Source organism: Dendropsophus ebraccatus, chromosome 8, assembly GCF_027789765.1.
Source record: "Dendropsophus ebraccatus isolate aDenEbr1 chromosome 8, aDenEbr1.pat, whole genome shotgun sequence".
Classification (NCBI taxonomy): domain Eukaryota; kingdom Metazoa; phylum Chordata; class Amphibia; order Anura; family Hylidae; genus Dendropsophus; species Dendropsophus ebraccatus.
Window position 1 is genome coordinate 3,526,925 of NC_091461.1, and position 18,794 is coordinate 3,545,718.

At 52.9% G+C, this 18,794-nt stretch overlaps 1 protein-coding gene across 1 annotated transcript; it reads right to left on the bottom strand.

Moving 5' to 3' along the window:
• Nucleotides 1-241: 241 nt before the first annotated feature.
• On the bottom strand, nucleotides 242-12,630 carry LOC138798977 (oocyte zinc finger protein XlCOF22-like). Its single transcript, XM_069979628.1, has 5 exons — nucleotides 12,449-12,630; nucleotides 12,235-12,358; nucleotides 12,018-12,115; nucleotides 4,300-4,441; nucleotides 242-1,678 (listed from the first exon to the last, which is right to left on the bottom strand). Exons 1-5 carry the CDS (start codon nucleotides 12,470-12,472, stop codon nucleotides 483-485), a joined length of 1,584 nt encoding a protein of 527 aa, XP_069835729.1. The 5' UTR covers nucleotides 12,473-12,630; the 3' UTR covers nucleotides 242-482.
• Nucleotides 12,631-18,794: the final 6,164 nt, after the last annotated feature.

The following is an 18,794-nucleotide window of genomic DNA, read 5'->3' on the forward strand; positions in this document are numbered from 1 at the left end:
ATGTGTATAGTATGTATATAGCTTGTATAGTATGTGTATAGTATGTATATAGCTTGTATAGTATGTATATAGCTTGTATAGTATGTGTATAGTATGTATATAGCTTGTATACTATGTATATAGCTTGTATAGTATGTGTATAGTATGTATATAGCTTGTATAGTATGTGTATAGTATGTATATAGCTTGTATACTATGTATATAGCTTGTATAGTATGTGTATAGTATGTATATAGCTTGTATAGTATGTGTATAGTATGAGAGGGAACCGTTAATGTCAGCTGCATCAAAACCAAAGAATTCAATAACTGAGAGACGATTTCTGTGACCTCAGACACAGACAGGAACGACCTCCACCTCCTGATGAGTAACAAGACCAGATCTCTATGTAGAACATTTCCCACATTCCAAACATGGAGACGACTTGCGTTATGGGGTTTACCAAGAGACAATTTTGGCTAAAACATTAACAAGCATTTCCCTCAATCGTCACATGACAACGGATTCTGTCTTTTGTGAACTTTTTGATGTATAATAACACCTGACTGGTGGGTAAAACATTTTCCACATTCTGCACATGAAAATGGCTTCTCTCCTGTGTGGATTCTCTGATGTGTAACAAGATGTGATTTTATGATAAAACATTTCCCACACTCCAAGCATGAAAATGGTTTCTCCCCTGTGTGGATTCGCTGATGAATATTAAGATCTGATTTACGAAAAAACCGTTTTCCACATTCCAAACATGAAAAAGGCCTCTCCCCCGTGTGGCTTTTGTTATGATTGGCGAGATTTGATTTATCAGTGAAAGATTTTCCACATTCAAGGCATGAAAACGGTTTCTCCCCTGTGTGGATTCTCTGATGTGAAACAAGACGTGACTTTATGCTAAAACATTTCCCACATTCAGAGCATGAAAATGGCCTCTCCCCTGTGTGAGTTCTCTGATGTATATTAAGTTCTGACCTCTGAGTAAAATGTTTCCCACATTCTGAGCATATTAAGGGCCTCTCCCCCGTGTGACTTCTCTGATGTCTGACAAGATAAGATTTGTGAGTGAAAGATTTCCCACAATCACAACATGAAAATGGCTTCACCCCAGTGTGAATCTTAAGATGCTCAGCTAGGCCGCTTTTGTTGATGAAACATTTTCCACATTGAGAACATGAAAATGGCTTATCCCCTGTGTGAATTCTCTGATGTTGTACTAGCTTTGATTTATGAATAAATGCTTTCCCACATTCCGAACATGAAAATGGCTTCTCCCCCGTGTGGATTTTCTCGTGCTCAGTTAGACTTGAATTATTGGTAAAACATTTCCCACATTTTGCACAGGAAACCAGCTTCTCCCCTGTGTGGATTCTCTGATGTTGTACTAGAGTTGATTTCTTGACAAAACATTTCCCACATTCCCAACATGAAAACAACGTCTCTCCCATGTGATTTTTCTCATGTTCAGTAGGACTGGAGCTCTGGTTAGAACATTGCCTACATTCTGAACATTGAAGCTGTATCTCATCTGTGTGAGTTTTCTCATCTGTTTCAAGTTGAAAACATTTTCCACATCCTGAACATAGAAACTGATTTTCTCCAGAGTAAACATGTGGAATATAACTCTCGTCTCTTTCAAGCTTTATGGAAGACGAGAGGCTTTCTCCAAAGTCTTCGCTGCGGCCATCTGGAGAAACAATAGAACAATGTTATTTCCCCCCATTCCTCACATGAAGCGACAATTACCTGTTCTTTATACAATAGGTAATGTCACAAAGGAGGTGCGGAGGGGCGGCCTGCAGTTTAAAGGGGTCTCCCGACAAATTCAAAAATGGCAGATTATAAACATGAAGCAGATGCGGTTACCTTCCTCCCGAACAGCCGCCCATCAGTTTGTCTACAATCACGAGAAGCATTTAACCCCTTAAGATCACAGGGATTGTGGCCTTCATAACCCAACGCCAACCTTTTTTACTTTACACTTTTTAAGTCCCCAGAGGGGAGTATTACATTTATACATTACATACACTGATCAATGCTTTACCATGGCACAGCATTGCTCAGTGTTATCTATTAACATTACATAGAGCCTGCCTGTGGCCATAGCACTGATCAGTGTTATCTGTGATCATTACATACAGCCTGCCTGTGGCCATAGCACTGATCAGTGTTATCTGTGATCGTTACATAGAGCCTGCCTGTGACCATAGCACTGATCAGTGTTATCTGTGATCATTACATACAGCCTGCCTGTGGCCATAGCATAGCACTGATCAGTGTTATCTGTGATCATTACATACAGCCTGCCTGTGGCCATAGCATAGCACTGATCAGTGTTATCTGTGATCATTACATACAGTCTGCCTGTGGCCATAGCACTGATCAGTGTTATCTCTGATCATTACATACAGCCTGCCTGTGGCCATAGCACTGATCAGTGTTATCTCTGATCATTACATACAGCCTGCCTGTGGCCATAGCACTGATCAGTGTTATCTGTGATCATTACATACAGCCTGCCTGTGGCCATAGCACTGATCAGTGTTATCTGTGATCATTACATACAGCCTGCCTGTGGCCATAGCACTGATCAGTGTTATCTGTGATCATTACATACAGCCTGCCTGCCTGTGGCCATAGCACTGATCAGTGTTATCTCTGATCATTACATACAGCCTGCCTGTGGCCATAGCACTGATCAGTGTTATCTGTGATCATTACATACAGCCTGCCTGTGGCCATAGCACTGATCAGTGTTATCTGTGATCATTACATACAGCCTGCCTGCCTGTGGCCATAGCACTGATCAGTGTTATCTCTGATCATTACATACAGCCTGCCTGTGGCCATAGCACTGATCAGTGTTATCTGTGATCATTACATACAGCCTGCCTGTGGCCATAGCATAGCACTGATCAGTGTTATCTGTGATCATTACATACAGCCTGCCTGTGGCCATAGCACTGATCAGTGTTATCTGTGATCATTACATACAGCCTGCCTGTGGCCATAGCACTGATCAGTGTTATTTGTGATCATTACATACAGCCTGCCTGTGGCCATAGCACTGATCAGTGTTATCTGTGATCATTACATACAGCCTGCCTGTGGTCATAGCACTGATCAGTGTTATCTGTGATCATTACATACAGTCTGCCTGTGGCCATAGCACTGATCAGTGTTATCTGTGATCATTACATACAGCCTGCCTGTGGCCATAGCACTGATCAGTGTTATCTGTGATCATTACATACAGCCTGCCTGTGGCCATAGCACTGATCATTGTTATCTCTGATCATTACATACAGCCTGCCTGTGGCCATAGCACTGATCAGTGTTATCTGTGATCATTACATACATCCTGCCTGTGGCCATAGCACTGATCAGTGTTATCTGTGATCATTACATACAGCCTGCCTGTGGCCATAGGACTGATCAGTGTTATCTGTGATCATTACATACAGCCTGCCTGTGGCCATAGCATAGCACTGATCAGTGTTATCTCTGATCATTACATACAGCCTGCCTGTGGCCATAGCACTGATCAGTGTTATCTGTGATCATTACATACAGCCTGCCTGTGGCCATAGCACTGATCATTGTTATCTCTGATCATTACATACAGCCTGCCTGTGGCCATAGCACTGATCAGTGTTATCTGTGATCATTACATACATCCTGCCTGTGGCCATAGCACTGATCAGTGTTATCTGTGATCATTACATACAGCCTGCCTGTGGCCATAGCATAGCACTGATCAGTGTTATCTCTGATCATTACATACAGCCTGCCTGTGGCCATAGCACTGATCAGTGTTATCTGTGATCATTACATACAGCCTGCCTGTGGCCATAGCACTGATCAGTGTTATCTGTGATCATTACATAGAGCCTGCCTGTGGCCATAGCACTGATCAGTGTTATCTGTGATCATTACATACAGCCTGCCTGTGGCCATAGCACTGATCAGTGTTATCTGTGATCATTACATACAGCCTGCCTGTGGCCATAGCACTGATCAGTGTTATCTGTGATCATTACATACAGCCTGCCTGTGGCCATAGCACTGATCAGTGTTATCTGTGATCATTACATACAGCCTGCCTGTGGCCATAGCACTGATCAGTGTTATTTGTGATCTCCTCATATAGCCTGCCTGAGTCCTAAAAAAGCACTTTACATTAAACAAAAATGTATTAAAACTTTAGGCCATTGTCCCCCCCCACACACACACAGATAACACGTCCTATGTATGTGATAATGTGATCCGCTCCGGCCCACAATCCTCCCGTTATTCCCTATTACTCACCAGGTGTAATAATATCAGTAGGGACGTCCTCTTCCTTACACGGCCGATCACTCCGCACATCCAGCTCTTCTCCCTCTTCTTCTTCTCCTTCCTCAATAACTTCAGTTTTAAGGTCTGTGAGATTTTCATCCTGATCCAACAACTAAACCAAATAATAAACTATAATCACCGACATTTACAGAAACCTAATGACACAAAACCTCCATGACAGCCCCGACCCAGAGGTCATCCTCCTCTGAGCAGGCTGCGGCAGGAAGAGACCCCCCCCCCCCCCCCCCCAACACCTCCTCATCCTCTTCTGGCATAGCGACTTATTTTTATAAAGCTGTTGGCCTAGAGTTCCCTTCTAACTACATAGAGCAGCCTCCTCACCGCAGCTATAGTCACCGAGGAGAAGTCACAGGACCCCCCCCCCCAAAAGGAAAGTCATGGAGGTAGAAGCATCACTGCGGACATTACAGAATATAAAGAAGACTCCATGAACTGATAGATTCAGCGAACCGAGTCTGAGCACATAGAAGTCCCCTCCATCTACCTGCTCCTCCTGCAGGACAGTGTCATCTCCTCCTCCTCCATCTCCCTGCTCCTCCTGCAGGACAGTGTCATCTCCCCCCTCCACCTATCTACTCCTCCTGCAGGACAGTGTCATCTCCCCCTCCATCTCCCTGCAGGACAGTGTCATCTCCCCCTCCATCTCCCTGCTCCTCCTGCAGGACAGTGTCATCTCCCCCTCCATCTCCCTGCAGGACAGTGTCATCTCCCCCTCCATCTCCCTTGCTCCTCCTGCAGGACAGTGTCATCTCCTCCTCCTCCATCTCCCTGCTCCTCCTGCAGGACAGTGTCATCTCCCCCTCCATCTACCTGCTCCTCCTGCAGGACAGTGTCATCTCCCCCTCCATCTACCTGCTCCTCCTGCAGGACAGTGTCATCTCCCCCTCCATCTACCTGCTCCTCCTGCAGGACAGTGTCATCTCCTCCTCCTCCATCTACCTGCTCCTCCTGCAGGACAGTGTCATCTCCCCTCCACCTACCTGCTCCTCCTGCAGGACAGTGTCATCTCCCCTCCACCTACCTGCTCCTCCTGCAGGACAGTGTCATCTCCCCCTCCATCTGCCTGCTCCTCCTGCAGGACAGTGTCATCTCCCTCTCCATCTACCTGCCCCTCCTGCAGGACAGTGTCATCTCCCCCTCCATCTACCTGCTCCTCCTGCAGGACAGTGTCATCTCCCCCTCCACCTACCTACTCCTCCTGCAGGACAGTGTCATCTCCCCCTCCATCTCCCTGCTCCTCCTGCAGGACAGTGTCATCTCCTCCTCCATCTACCTGCTCCCCCTGCAGGACAGTGTCATCTCCCCCTACATCTACCTGCTCCTCCTGCAGGACAGTGTCATCTCCCCCTACATCTCCCTGCTCCTCCTGCAGGACAGTGTCATCTCCTCCTCCTCCATCTACCTGCTCCTCCTGCAGGACAGTGTCATCTCCCCCTCCATCTACCTGCTCCTCCTGCAGGACAGTGTCATCTCCCCCCTCCATCTACCTGCTCCTCCTGCAGGACAGTGTCATCTCCCCCTCCATCTACTTACTCCTCCTGCAGGACAGTGTCATCTCCCCCCTCCATCTACCTGCTCCTCCTGCAGGACAGTGTCATCTCCATCTACCTGCTCCTCCTGCAGGACAGTGTCATCTCCATCTCCCTGCTCCTCCTGCAGGATAGTGTCATCTCCCCCTCCATCTACCTGCTCCTCCTGCAGGACAGTGTCATCTCCATCTACCTGCTCCTCCTGCAGGACAGTGTCATCTCCATCTACCTGCTCCTCCTGCAGGACAGTGTCATCTCCATCTCCCTGCTCCTCCTGCAGGATAGTGTCATCTCCCCCTCCATCTACCTACTCCTCCTGCAGGACAGTGTCCTCTCCCCCTCCATCTCCCTGCTCCTCCTGCAGGACAGTGTCATCTCCCTCTCCATCTAGCTGCCCCTCCTGCAGGACAGTGTCATCTCCCCCTCCATCTACCTGCTCCTCCTGCAGGACAGTGTCATCTCCCCTCCATCTCCCTGCTCCTCCTGCAGGACAGTGTCATCTCCCCTCCATCTCCCTACTCCTCCTGCAGGACAGTGTCATCTCCCCCTTTATCTACCTGCTCCTCCTGCAGGACAGTGTCATCTCCCCCTCCATCTACCTGCTCCTCCTGCAGGACAGTGTCATCTCCCCCTCCATCTACCTGCTTCTCCTGCAGGACAGTGTCATCTCCCCCTCCATCTACCTGCTTCTCCTGCAGGACAGTGTCATCTCCTCCCCCTCTATCTACCTGCTCCTCCTGCAGGACAATGTCATCTCCCCCTCCATCTACCTGCTTCTCCTGCAGGACAGTGTCATCTCCTCCCCCTCTATCTACCTGCTCCTCCTGCAGGACAGTGTCATCTCCCCCCTCCATCTACCTGCTCCTCCTGCAGGACAGTGTCATCTCCCCCTCATCCATCTACCTGGTCCTCCCGCAGGACAGTGTCATCTCCCCCTCCATCTATCTGCAGGACAGTGTCATCTCCCCCTCCATCTATCTGCAGGACAGTGTCATCTCCCCCCTCCATCTCCCTGCTCCTCCTGCAGGACAGTGTCATCTCCCCCTGCAGGACAGTGTCATCTCCCCCTCCATCTACCTGCTCCTCCTGCAGGACAGTGTCATCTCCCCCTCCATCTACCTGCTCCTCCTGCAGGACGGTGTCATCTCCATCTCCATCTACCTGCTCCTCCTGCAGGACAGTGTCATCTCCCCCTCCATCTAAATGCTCCTCCTGCAGGACAGTGTCATCTCCCCCCTCCATCTCCCTGCTCCTCCTGCAGGACAGTGTCATCTCCATCTCCATCTACCTGCTCCTCCTGCAGGACAGTGTCATCTCCATCTCCATCTACCTGCTCATCCTGCAGGACAGTGTCATCTCCATCTCCCTGCTCCTCCTGCAGGACAGTGTCATCTCCATCTCCATCTACCTGCTCCTCCTGCAGGACAGTGTCATCTCCATCTCCCTGCTCCTCCTGCAGGACAGTGTCATCTCCATCTCCATCTACCTGCTCCTCCTGCAGGACAGTGTCATCTCCATCTCCATCTACCTGCTCCTCCTGCAGGACAGTGTCATCTCCCCCCTCCATCTACCTGCTCCTCCTGCAGGACAGTGTCATCTCCCCCTCCATCTACCTGCTCCTCCTGCAGGACAGTGTCATCTCCCCCTCCATCTAAATGCTCCTCCTGCAGGACAGTGTCATCTCCCCCTCCATCTCCCTGCTCCTCCTGCAGGACAGTGTCATCTTCACCTCCATCTACCTGCTCCTCCTGCAGGACAATGTCATCTCCATCTCCCTGCTCCTCCTGCAGGACAGTGTCATCTCCCCCTCCAGCTACCTGCTCCTCTTGCAGGACAGTGTCATCTCCATCTACCTGCTCCTCCTGCAGGACAGTGTTATCTCCCCCTCCATCTACCTGCAGGACAGTGTCATCTCCCCCTCCATCTCCCTGCTCCTCCTGCAAGACAGTGTCATCTCCATCTCCCTGCTCCTCCTGCAGGACAGTGTCATCTCCATCTCCCTGCTCCTCCTGCAGGACAGTGTCATCTCCATCTCCCTGCTCCTCCTGCAGGACAGTGTCATCTCCATCTCCATCTACCTGCTCCTCCTGCAGGACAGTGTCATCTCCATCTCCATCTACCTGCTCCTCCTGCAGGACAGTGTCATCTCCCCCCTCCATCTACCTGCTCCTCCTGCAGGACAGTGTCATCTCCCCCTCCATCTACCTGCTCCTCCTGCAGGACAGTGTCATCTCCCCCTCCATCTAAATGCTCCTCCTGCAGGACAGTGTCATCTCCCCCTCCATCTAAATGCTCCTCCTGCAGGACAGTGTCATCTCCCCCTCCATCTCCCTGCTCCTCCTGCAGGACAGTGTCATCTTCACCTCCATCTACCTGCTCCTCCTGCAGGACAATGTCATCTCCATCTCCCTGCTCCTCCTGCAGGACAGTGTCATCTCCCCCTCCAGCTACCTGCTCCTCCTGCAGGACAGTGTCATCTCCCCCTCCAGCTACCTGCTCCTCTTGCAGGACAGTGTCATCTCCCCCTCCAGCTACCTGCTCCTCCTGCAGGACAGTGTTATCTCCCCCTCCATCTACCTGCAGGACAGTGTCATCTCCCCCTCCATCTGCCTGCTCCTCCTGCAGGACAGTGTCATCTCCCCCTCCATCTCCCTGCTCCTCCTGCAGGACAGTGTCATCTCCTCTTCCATCTCCCTGCTCCTCCTGCAGGACAGTGTCATCTCCCCCTCCATCTCCCTGCTCCTCCTGCAGGACAGTGTCATCTCCCCCTCCATCTCCCTGCTCCTCCTGCAGGACAGTGTCATATCCCCCTCCATCTACCTGCTCCTCCTGTAGGACAGTGTCATCTTCACCTTTATCTACCTGCTCCTCCTGCAGGACAGTGTCATCTCCCCCTCCATCTCCCTGCTCCTCCTGCAGGACAGTGTCATCTCCCCCTTTATCTACCTGCTCCTTCTGCAGGACAGTGTCATCTCCCCCCTCCATCTACCTGCTCCTCCTGCATGACAGTGTCATCTCCCCCTCCATCTCCCTGCAGGACAGTGTCATCTCCCCCTTTATCTACCTGCTCCTCCTGCAGGACAGTGTCATCTCCCCCTCCATCTCCCTGCAGGACAGTGTCATCTCCCCCCTCCATCTACCTGCTCCTCCTGCAGGACAGTGTCATCTCCCCCTCCATCTCCCTGCTCCTCCTGCAGGACAGTGTCATCTCCCCCCTCCATCTACCTGCTCCTCCTGCACGACAGTGTCATCTCCCCCTCCATCTACCTGCTCCTCCTGCAGGACAGTGTCATCTCCCCCCTCCATCTCCCTGCTCCTCCTGCAGGACAGTGTCATCTCCCTCTCCATCTCCCTGCTCCTCCTGCAGGACAGTGTCATTTCCCCCCTTCATCTACCTGCTCCTCCTGCAGGACAGTGTCATCTCCTCCTCCATCTACCTGTTCCTCCTGCAGGACAGTGTAATCTCCCCCCTCCATCTACCTGCTCCTCCCGCAGGACAGTGTCATCTCCCCCTCCATCTATCTGCAGGACAGTGTCATCTCCCCCCTCCATCTACCTGCTCCTCCTGCAGGACAGTGTCATCTCCCCCTCCACCTACCTAATCCTCCTGCAGATAAGTGTCATCTCCCCCTCCATCTCCCTGCTCCTCCTGCAGGACAGTGTCATCTCCTCCTCCATCTACCTGCTCCTCCTGCAGGACAGTGTCATCTCCCCCTCCACCTACCTAATCCTCCTGCAGGACAGTGTCATCTCCCCCTCCATCTCCCTGCTCCTCCTGCAGGACCGTGTCATCTCCATCTCCATCTACCTGCTCCTCCTGCAGGACAGTGTCATCTCCATCTCCCTGCTCCTCCTGCAAGACAGTGTCATCTCCCCCCTCCATCTACCTGCTCCTCCTGCAGGACACTGTCATCTCCCCCTCCACCTACCTGCTCCTCCTGCAGGACAGTGTCATCTCCCCCTCCATCTACCTGCTCCTCCTGCAGGACAGTGTCATCTCCCCCTCCATCTAAATGCTCCTCCTGCAGGACAGTGTCATCTCCCCCTCCACCTACCTACTCCTCCTGCAGGACAGTGTCATCTCCCCCCCTCCATCTCCCTGCTTCTCCTGCAGGACAGTGTCATCTCCATCTACCTGCTCCTCCTGCAGGACAGTGTCATCTCCATCTCCCTGCTCCTCCTGCAGGACAGTGTCATCTCCATCTCCATCTCCCTGCTCCTCCTGCAGGACAGTGTCATCTCCATCTCCATCTACCTGCTCCTCCTGCAGGACAGTGTCATCTCCATCTACCTGCTCCTCCTGCAGGACAGTGTCATCTCCATCTCCCTGCTCCTCCTGCAGGACAGTGTCATTTCCCCACTCCATCTACCTGCTCCTCCTGCAGGACAGTGTCATCTCCCCCTCCTCCATCCTGCAGTGTCATCTCCCGCTCCATCTAAATGCTCCTCCTGCAGGACAGTGTCATCTTCCCCTCCACCTACCTACTCCTCCTGCAGGACAGTGTCATCTCCCCCCCTCCATCTCCCTGCTCCTCCTGCAAGACAGTGTCATCTCCCCCTCCATCTCCCTGCTCCTCCTGCAGGACAGTGTCATCTCCCCCTCCATCTACTTGCTCCTCCTGCAGGACAGTGTCATCTCCCCCTCCACCTACCTGCTCCTCCTGCAGGACAGTGTCATCTCCCCCTCCATCTACCTGCTCCTCCTGCAGGCCAGTGTCATCTCCCCCTCCATCTACCTGCTCCTCCTGCAGGACAGTGTCATCTCCCCCCTCCATCTACCTGCTCCTCCTGCAGGACAGTGTCAACTCCCCCTCCATCTCCCTGCTCCTCCTGCAGGACAGTGTCATCTCCTCCTCCATCTACCTGCTCCTCCTACAGGACAGTGTCATCTCCATCTCCCTGCTCCTCCTGCAGGACAGTGTCATCTCCCCATCCATCTACCTGCTCCTCCTGCAGGACAGTGTCATCTCCCCCTCCATCTACCTGCTCCTCCTGCAGGACAGTGTCATCTCCCCCTCCATCTATCTGCAGGACAGTGTCATCCCCCCCTCCATCTCCCTGCTCCTCCTGCAGGACAGTGTCATATCCCCCTCCATCTCCCTGCTCCTCCTGCAGGACAGTGTCATCTCCCCTCCATCTACCTGCTCCTCCTGCAGGACAGTGTCATCTCCCCCTCCATCTCCCTGCTCCTCCTGCAGGACAGTGTCATCTCCCCCCTCCATCTACCTGCTCCTCCTGCAGGACAGTGTCATCTCCTCCTCCATCTACCTGCTCCTCCTGCAGGACAGTGTCATCTCCCCCTCCCCCTTGCTCCTCCTGCAGGACAGTGTCATCTCCTCCCCCTCCACCTACCTGCTCCTCCTGCAGGACAGTGTCATCTCCCCCTCCATCTTCCTGCTCCTCCTGCAGGACAGTGTCATCTCCCCCTCCATCTATCTGCTCCTCCTGCAGGACAGTGTCATCTCCCCCTCCATCTACCTGCTCCTCCTGCAGGACAGTGTCATCTCTCCCTCCATCTACCTGCTCCTCCTGCAGGACAGTGTCATCTCCCCATCCACCTACCTGCTCCTCCTGCAGGACAGTGTCATCTCCCCGTCCATCTACCTGCTCCTCCTGCAGGACAGTGTCATCTCCCCCTCCATCTCCCTGCTCCTCCTGCAGGACAGTGTCATCTCCCTGCTCCTCCTGCAGGACAGTGTCATCTCCCCCTCCATCTATCTGCTCCTCCTGCAGGACAGTGTCATCTCCCCCTCCATCTACCTGCTCCTCCTGCAGGACAGTGTCATCTCCCCCTCCATCTCCCTGCTCCTCCTGCAGGACAGTGTCATCTCCCCCTCCATCTACCTGCTCCTCCTGCAGGACAGTGTCATCTCCCCCTCCATCTACCTGCTCCTCCTGCAGGACAGTGTCATCTCCCCCTCCATCTATCTGCTCCTCCTGCAGGACAGTGTCATCTCCCCCTCCATCTACCTGCTCCTCCTGCAGGACAGTGTCATCTCCCCCTCCATCTACCTGCTCCTCCTGCAGGACAGTGTCATCTTCCCCTCCATCTACCTGCTCCTCCTGCAGGACAGTGTCATCTCCCCCTCCATCTACCTGCTCCTCCTGCAGGACAGTGTCATCTCCCCCTCCATCTACCTGCTCCTCCTGCAGGACAGTGTCATCTCCCCCCGGACAGTCCTGGGGATCCAGAGGAGCGGGACATCTCTCTAGTGGATTCCTCTTACTGGATCCATCTGTAGGAGACACACACAGTGACTGAATACATTGTGTATATGTGATGAGCAGATGATGGGGGGTCTAGGGGACCCCAATACTGCTCTCTCCTTTACCATCAATGAGAGTCTCCTCTTACCCGGTGATGTGAGGGGCCGGTGGTCCTCCATCATGGCCTCCTGGTACAGATCCTTGTGTCCTTCTACATACTCCCACTCCTCCATGGAGAAATAGACGGCCACATCCTGACACCTTATAGGAACCTGACACACACAATGATCCAGTCATCATCCAGACCCATCATCCCTTGTGTTCCTGGATGATGTCCCAGCATTCCCAGCAGCATTGCTCACCTCTACAGTCAGCAGCTCCATCATCTTGTGGGTGAGTTCTAGGATCTTCTGCTCATTGTTCCTCTCAGGTATCAGTGAGGGAGGTGGAGGCTCCGTGATGGGGCCCCGGGCCCTGCTCCATCCTCCTGACCTGCTGCTGCTGGGGGCCACACACTCTCCACATGTCTTCTTCACTACTGTGTAATCCTGAGGATGGAGAGACCCTGATAAATATCACTATATACAGAGCCCCCACCTCTCCGCTCATGTCCTGTATTATTACTAGAGATAAGAGGGAGGTCATGTGATCTATCCCCCAGAATCCCCCACCTCTCCGCCCATGTCCTGTATTATTACTAGAGAGGAGGGAGGTCATGTGACCCATCCCCCAGAATCCCTCACCTCTCCAGGTCATGTCCTGTATTATTACTAGAGAGAAGAGGGAGGTCATGTGACCCATCCCCCAGAATCCCTCACCTCTCCAGGTCATGTCCTGTATTATTACTAGAGAGAAGAGGGAGGTCATGTGACCCATCCCCCAGAATCCCTCACCTCTCCGCCCATGTCCTGTATTATTACTAGAGATAAGAGGGAGGTCATGTGACCCATCCCCCAGAATCCCTCACCTCTCCGCCCATGTCCTGTATTATTACTAGAGATAAGAGGGAGGTCATGTGACCCATCCCCCAGAATCCCTCACCTCTCCAGTCATGTCCTGTATTATTACTAGAGAGAAGAGGGAGGTCATGTGACCCATCCCCCAGAATCCCTCACCTCTCCGGTCATGTCCTGTATTATTACTAGAGAGAAGAGGGAGGTCATGTGACCCATCCCCCAGAATCCCTCACCTCTCCGCTCATGTCCTGTATTATTACTAGAGAGAAGAGGGAGGTCATGTGACCCATCCCCCAGAATCCCTCACCTCTCCGCTCATGTCCTGTATTATTACTAGAGAGAAGAGGGAGGTCATGTGACTTATCCCCCAGAATCCCTCACCTCTCCGCCCATGTCCTGTATTATTAGTAGAGAGAGGAGGGAGGTCATGTGACCCATCCCCCAGAATCCCTCACCTCTCCAGGTCATGTGACCCATCCCCCAGAATCCCTCACCTCTCCGCCCATGTCCTGTATTATTACTAGAGAGAAGAGGGAGGTCATGTGACCCATCCCCCAGAATCCCTCACCTCTCCGGTCAGCAGGTAGATGATCTCCAGGGTGAGGTGTAATATGGAGGTCTCTCTTCTTTCTTGCTCCATCCTTGGTGGATCCGGCAGGTAGAGGAGCAATCTCTTACACTGTAGGGAGCTGAATGGGAGGAAGGATCAGTAACCTCCTCATTCTGCAGAGGAGAGAAACTTCCAGACACTTTAATGTGGAGAATGAGAAATGAAGCAGAAAGTAAGATGTGGCTGCTGTAATCTGCAGCTTCCTGGCTGTATATACAGAGCGGTGACTATAGAAGAAGGAATCTCTGTATATAGTGAGGTATAATGGAGCCGCCCATCCCCCAACCAGGACCTTATACATCACATTACATAATGGTGCTGGAAGGACCTGTGTGATGTCGCTATCATGTGACCGGTCACATGGGAGGGGGAGGAGTCAGCTGGAGGCGTGCCATGTGATCACTCCGCTCTGCACCATACACTGTATACACACACGGCTCTGCACCGTACACTGCCCCCCCAAAGACTCACATAGGGACAGTGCAGCCATTGGTAGTGGTTGACAGATTAGATGGCAGGGTGGAGCGGGATGGAGGAAAGATGATAAGTTCTGTTTTGTCCATGTTGAGTTTTAGAAAGAGGGAAAAGAAGAAGGAGGATATGGCCGACAGACACTCTGGGATCCTGGATAGCAAAGAGGTGACATCCGGACCAGAGAGGTAGATCTGAGGGTCATCAGAGTAGAGGTGGTACCTGAAGCCATTGGGCTCTATGATATGTCCCAGGCCAGAGGTATAGATGGAGAAGAGAAGAGGCCGAGTACAGAGCCTTGGGGAACACCAACAGTGAGGGGACGAGGAGAGGAGGTGGTGTGGGAGCGAGAAGAGGAGGTGGTGTGGGAGCGAGGAGAGGAGGTGGTGTGGGAGCGAGGAGAGGAGGTGGTGTGGGAGCGAGGAGAGGAGGTGGTGTGGGAGCGAGGAGGTGGTGTGGGAGCGAGGAGAGGAGGTGGTGTGGGAGCGAGGAGAGGAGGTGGTGGGGGAGCGAGGAGAGGAGGTGGTGTGGGAGCGAGGAGAGGAGGTGGTGTGGGAGCGAGGAGGTGGTGTGGGAGCGAGGAGAGGAGGTGGTGTGGGAGCGAGGAGAGGAGGTGGTGGGGGAGCGAGGAGAGGAGGTGGTGGGGGAGCGAGGAGAGGAGGTGGTGTGGGAGCGAGGAGAGGAGGTGGTGTGGGAGTGGAAGACACTAAATGTGCGGTTGGAGAGGTAAGAGGAGATCCAGGAGAGCTGTGCAAGTAACACCAGGGAATGAATGAGACACTCGCCCATGATAATGTGAGAATGTCCGTAGGGAGGAAGGCGGTAGCCAAGCTTTGAATTGTTCCTAGAAGTTGGTTGTGGAGCCTGGTGGACGGTAAATGGCAGCCACTTAGAGGTTGGAGGCGGATGGAGGGGTCTTCAAAGGAGGAGAGAGGGCAGGGGAGCAGGAGTTGGGGTGAAGGGGCAGTTGTCTGATAACAAAGACCAACACCGTCACCCTGTTTGTTGGGATAGTGAGGGACGTGAGAAAATTGGAGCCCACCACAGGACAGTGCACAAGGGGAACCATGTCAGTAGAGGTCAGCCATGTTTTACTTAGACCTAGAAAGAATAAGTTGTGGTCAAGAAACAGTTGGTTGATGAATGAACTTTTATTGCAGGCAGTGTGGTGCGGCGTGGTGGGAGGATACGTATGATGTTAGAGGGGCGGTGCGGCGTGGTGGGAGGATACGTATGATGTTAGAGGGGCGGTGCGGCGTGGTGGGAGGATACGTATGATGTTAGAGGGGCCGTGCGGCGTGGTGGGAGGATACGTATGATGTTAGAGGGGCCGTGCGGCGTGGTGGGAGGATACGTATGATGTTAGAGGGGCGGTGCGGCGTGGTGGGAGGATACGTATGATGTTAGAGGGGCGGTGCGGCGTGGTGGGAGGATACGTATGATGTTAGAGGGGCCGTGCGGCGTGGTGGGAGGATACGTATGATGTTAGAGGGGCGGTGCGGTGTAGAGGAGGATGATAGGAGGCAGCAGGGTAGATGAGATCCGGTGGGGAGGATACGTATGATGTTAGAGGTATGTTGGAGGAGGATGAGGAGAGGAGAGGGGCCCCTTATCTAATGTATGGTGGAGAAGGAGAGGAGAGGGGCCCCTTATCTGATGTATGGTGGAGAAGGAGAGGGGCTCCTTTTCTGATGTATGGTGGAGGAGGAGAGGGGCCCCTTATCTGATGTATGGTGGAGGAGGAGAGGGGCCCCTTATCTGATGTATGGTGGAGGAGAAGAGGGGCCCCTTATCTGATGTATGGTGGAGAGGGGAGGGGCCCCTTATCTGATGTATGGTGGAGGAGGAGAGGGGCCCCTTATCTGATGTATGGTGGAGGAGGAGAGGGGCCCCTTATCTGATGTATGGTGGAGGAGGAGAGGGGCCCCTTATCTGATGTATGGTGGAGGAGAGGGGCCCCTTATCTGATGTATGGTGGAGAAGGAGAGGGGCCCCTTATCTGATGTATGGTGGAGGAGGAGAGGAGAGGAGAGGGGCCCCTTATCTAATGTATGGTGGAGGAGGAGAGGGGCCCCTTATCTAATGTATGGTGGAGGAGGAGAGGGGCCCCTTATCTGATGTATGGTGGAGGAGGAGAGGAGAGGGGCCCCTTATCTGATGTATGGTGGAGGAGGAGAGGGGCCCCTTATCTGATGTATGGTGGAGGAGGATGAGGAGAGGAGAGGGGCCCCTTATCTGATGTATGGTGGAAGAGGAGAGGGGCCCCTTATCTGATGTATGGTGGAGGAGGAGAGGGGCCCCTTATCTGATGTATGGTGGAGGAGGAGAGGAGAGGGGCCCCTTATCTGATGTATGGTGGAGGAGGAGAGGGGCCCCTTATCTGATGTATGGTGGAGGAGAAGAGGGGCCCCTTATCTGATGTATGGTGGAGGAGGAGAGGGGCCCCTTATCTGATGTATGGTGGAGGAGGAGAGGAGAGGGGCCCCTTATCTGATGTATGGTGGAGGAGGAGAGGGGCCCCTTATCTGATGTATGGTGGAGGAGGAGAGGGGCCCCTTATCTGATGTATGGTGGAGGAGGAGAGGGGCCCCTTATCTGATGTATGGTGGAGGAGGAGAGGGCCCCTTATCTGATGTATGGTGGAGGAGGAGAGGGGCCCCTTATCTGATGTATGGTGGAGGAGGAGAGGGGCCCCTTATCTGATGTATGGTGGAGGAGGAGAGGGGCCCCTTATCTGATGTATGGTGGAGAAGGAGAGGGGCCCCTTATCTGATGTATGGTGGAGGAGGAGAGGGGCCCCTTATCTCATGTATGGTGGAGGAGGAGAGGGGCCCCTTATCTGATGTATGGTGGAGGAGGAGAGGGGCCCCTTATCTCATGTATGGTGGAGGAGGAGAGGGGCCCCTTATCTGATGTATGGTGGAGGAGGAGAGGGGCCCCTTATCTGATGTATGGTGGAGAAGGAGAGGGGCCCCTTATCTGATGTATGGTGGAGGAGAGGGGCCCCTTATCTGATGTATGGTGGAGGAGGAGAGGGGCCCCTTATCTCATGTATGGTGGAGGAGGAGAGGGGCCCCTTATCTCATGTATGGTGGAGGAGGAGAGGAGAGGGGCCCCTTATCTGATGTATGGTGGAGGAGGAGAGGGGCCCCTTATCTGATGTATGGTGGAGGAGGATGAGGAGAGGAGAGGGGCCCCTTATCTGATGTATGGTGGAAGAGGAGAGGGGCCCCTTATCTGATGTATGGTGGAGGAGGAGAGGGGCCCCTTATCTGATGTATGGTGGAGGAGGAGAGGAGAGGGGCCCCTTATCTGATGTATGGTGGAGGAGGAGAGGGGCCCCTTATCTGATGTATGGTGGAGGAGAAGAGGGGCCCCTTATCTGATGTATGGTGGAGGAGGAGAGGGGCCCCTTATCTGATGTATGGTGGAGGAGGAGAGGGGCCCCTTATCTGATGTATGGTGGAGGAGGAGAGGGCCCCTTATCTGATGTATGGTGGAGGAGGAGAGGGGCCCCTTATCTGATGTATGGTGGAGGAGGAGAGGGGCCCCTTATCTGATGTATGGTGGAGGAGAGGGGCCCCTTATCTGATGTATGGTGGAGGAGGAGAGGAGAGGGGCCCCTTATCTGATGTATGGTGGAGGAGGAGAGGAGAGGGGCCCCTTATCTGATGTATGGTGGAGAAGGAGAGGGGCCCCTTATCTGATGTATGGTGGAGGAGAGGGGCCCCTTATCTGATGTATGGTGGAGGAGGAGAGGGGCCCCTTATCTCATGTATGGTGGAGGAGGAGAGGGGCCCCTTATCTCATGTATGGTGGAGGAGGAGAGGAGAGGGGCCCCTTATCTAATGTATGGTGGAGGAGGAGAGGAGAGGGGCCCCTTATCTAATGTATGGTGGAGGAGGAGAGGGGCCCCTTATCTGATGTATGGTGGAGGAGGAGAGGGGCCCCTTATCTGATGTATGGTGGAGGAGGAGAGGGGCCCCTTATCTGATGTATGGTGGAGGAGGAGAGGAGAGGGGCCCCTTATCTGATGTATGGTGGAGGAGGAGAGGGGCCCCTTATCTCATGTATGGTGGAGGAGGAGAGGGGCCCCTTATCTCATGTATGGTGGAGAAGGAGAGGGCCCCTTATCTGATGTATGGTGGAGGAGAGGAGAGGGGCCCCTTATCTGATGTATGGTGGAGGAGGAGAGGGGCCCCTTATCTAATGTATGGTGGAGGAGGAGAGGAGAGGGGCCCCTTATCTAATGTATGGTGGAGGAGGAGAGGGGAAACAGGATCAGAATTGAGCAATTATATTAAAAAAAAAACATTTTTTAAAAAAAGTTTAAATTAAAACTTGATACAAAATCAGTAAAATAAAATGTTATATGAATGAGCTACTGCTGTTATTGTACTGACCTGAGGAACGTGGGTAACATGTCAGTTTTACCACAAAGTGAACGATGTAAAGATGAAAGACCCCTCACCCAGGAAATTAAAAAATAGGGCAAATATTTTTTTTCCCTGTTTGGCAGCATATTTCATGGAAAGTCTCTCGTTATAAAGTACAATAGTGCTGCAAACAATTACAGCTCATATAGGTGAAAATATGAGAGGGGTAAAAACAAGAGGAGGAGAAAGAAAGGCTTAAAGGGGTTCTCCAGCGCTACAAAAACATGGCCGCTTC

What these genes read in the sequence shown, in the direction of transcription:
- LOC138798977 (XM_069979628.1), bottom strand. Translation starts at nt 12,472, where the DNA reads ATGATGGAGCTGCTGACTGTAGAG. An exon ending in CCGGCCCCTCACATCACCGG is followed by an intron (nt 12,116 to 12,234) that starts GTAAGAGGAGAC and finishes TGTCTCCTACAG; the next exon opens with ATGGATCCAGTAAGAGGAAT. An exon ending in CTGTCCTGCAGGAGGAGCAG is followed by an intron (nt 4,442 to 12,017) that starts GTAGATGGAGGG and finishes TATTTGGTTTAG; the next exon opens with TTGTTGGATCAGGATGAAAA.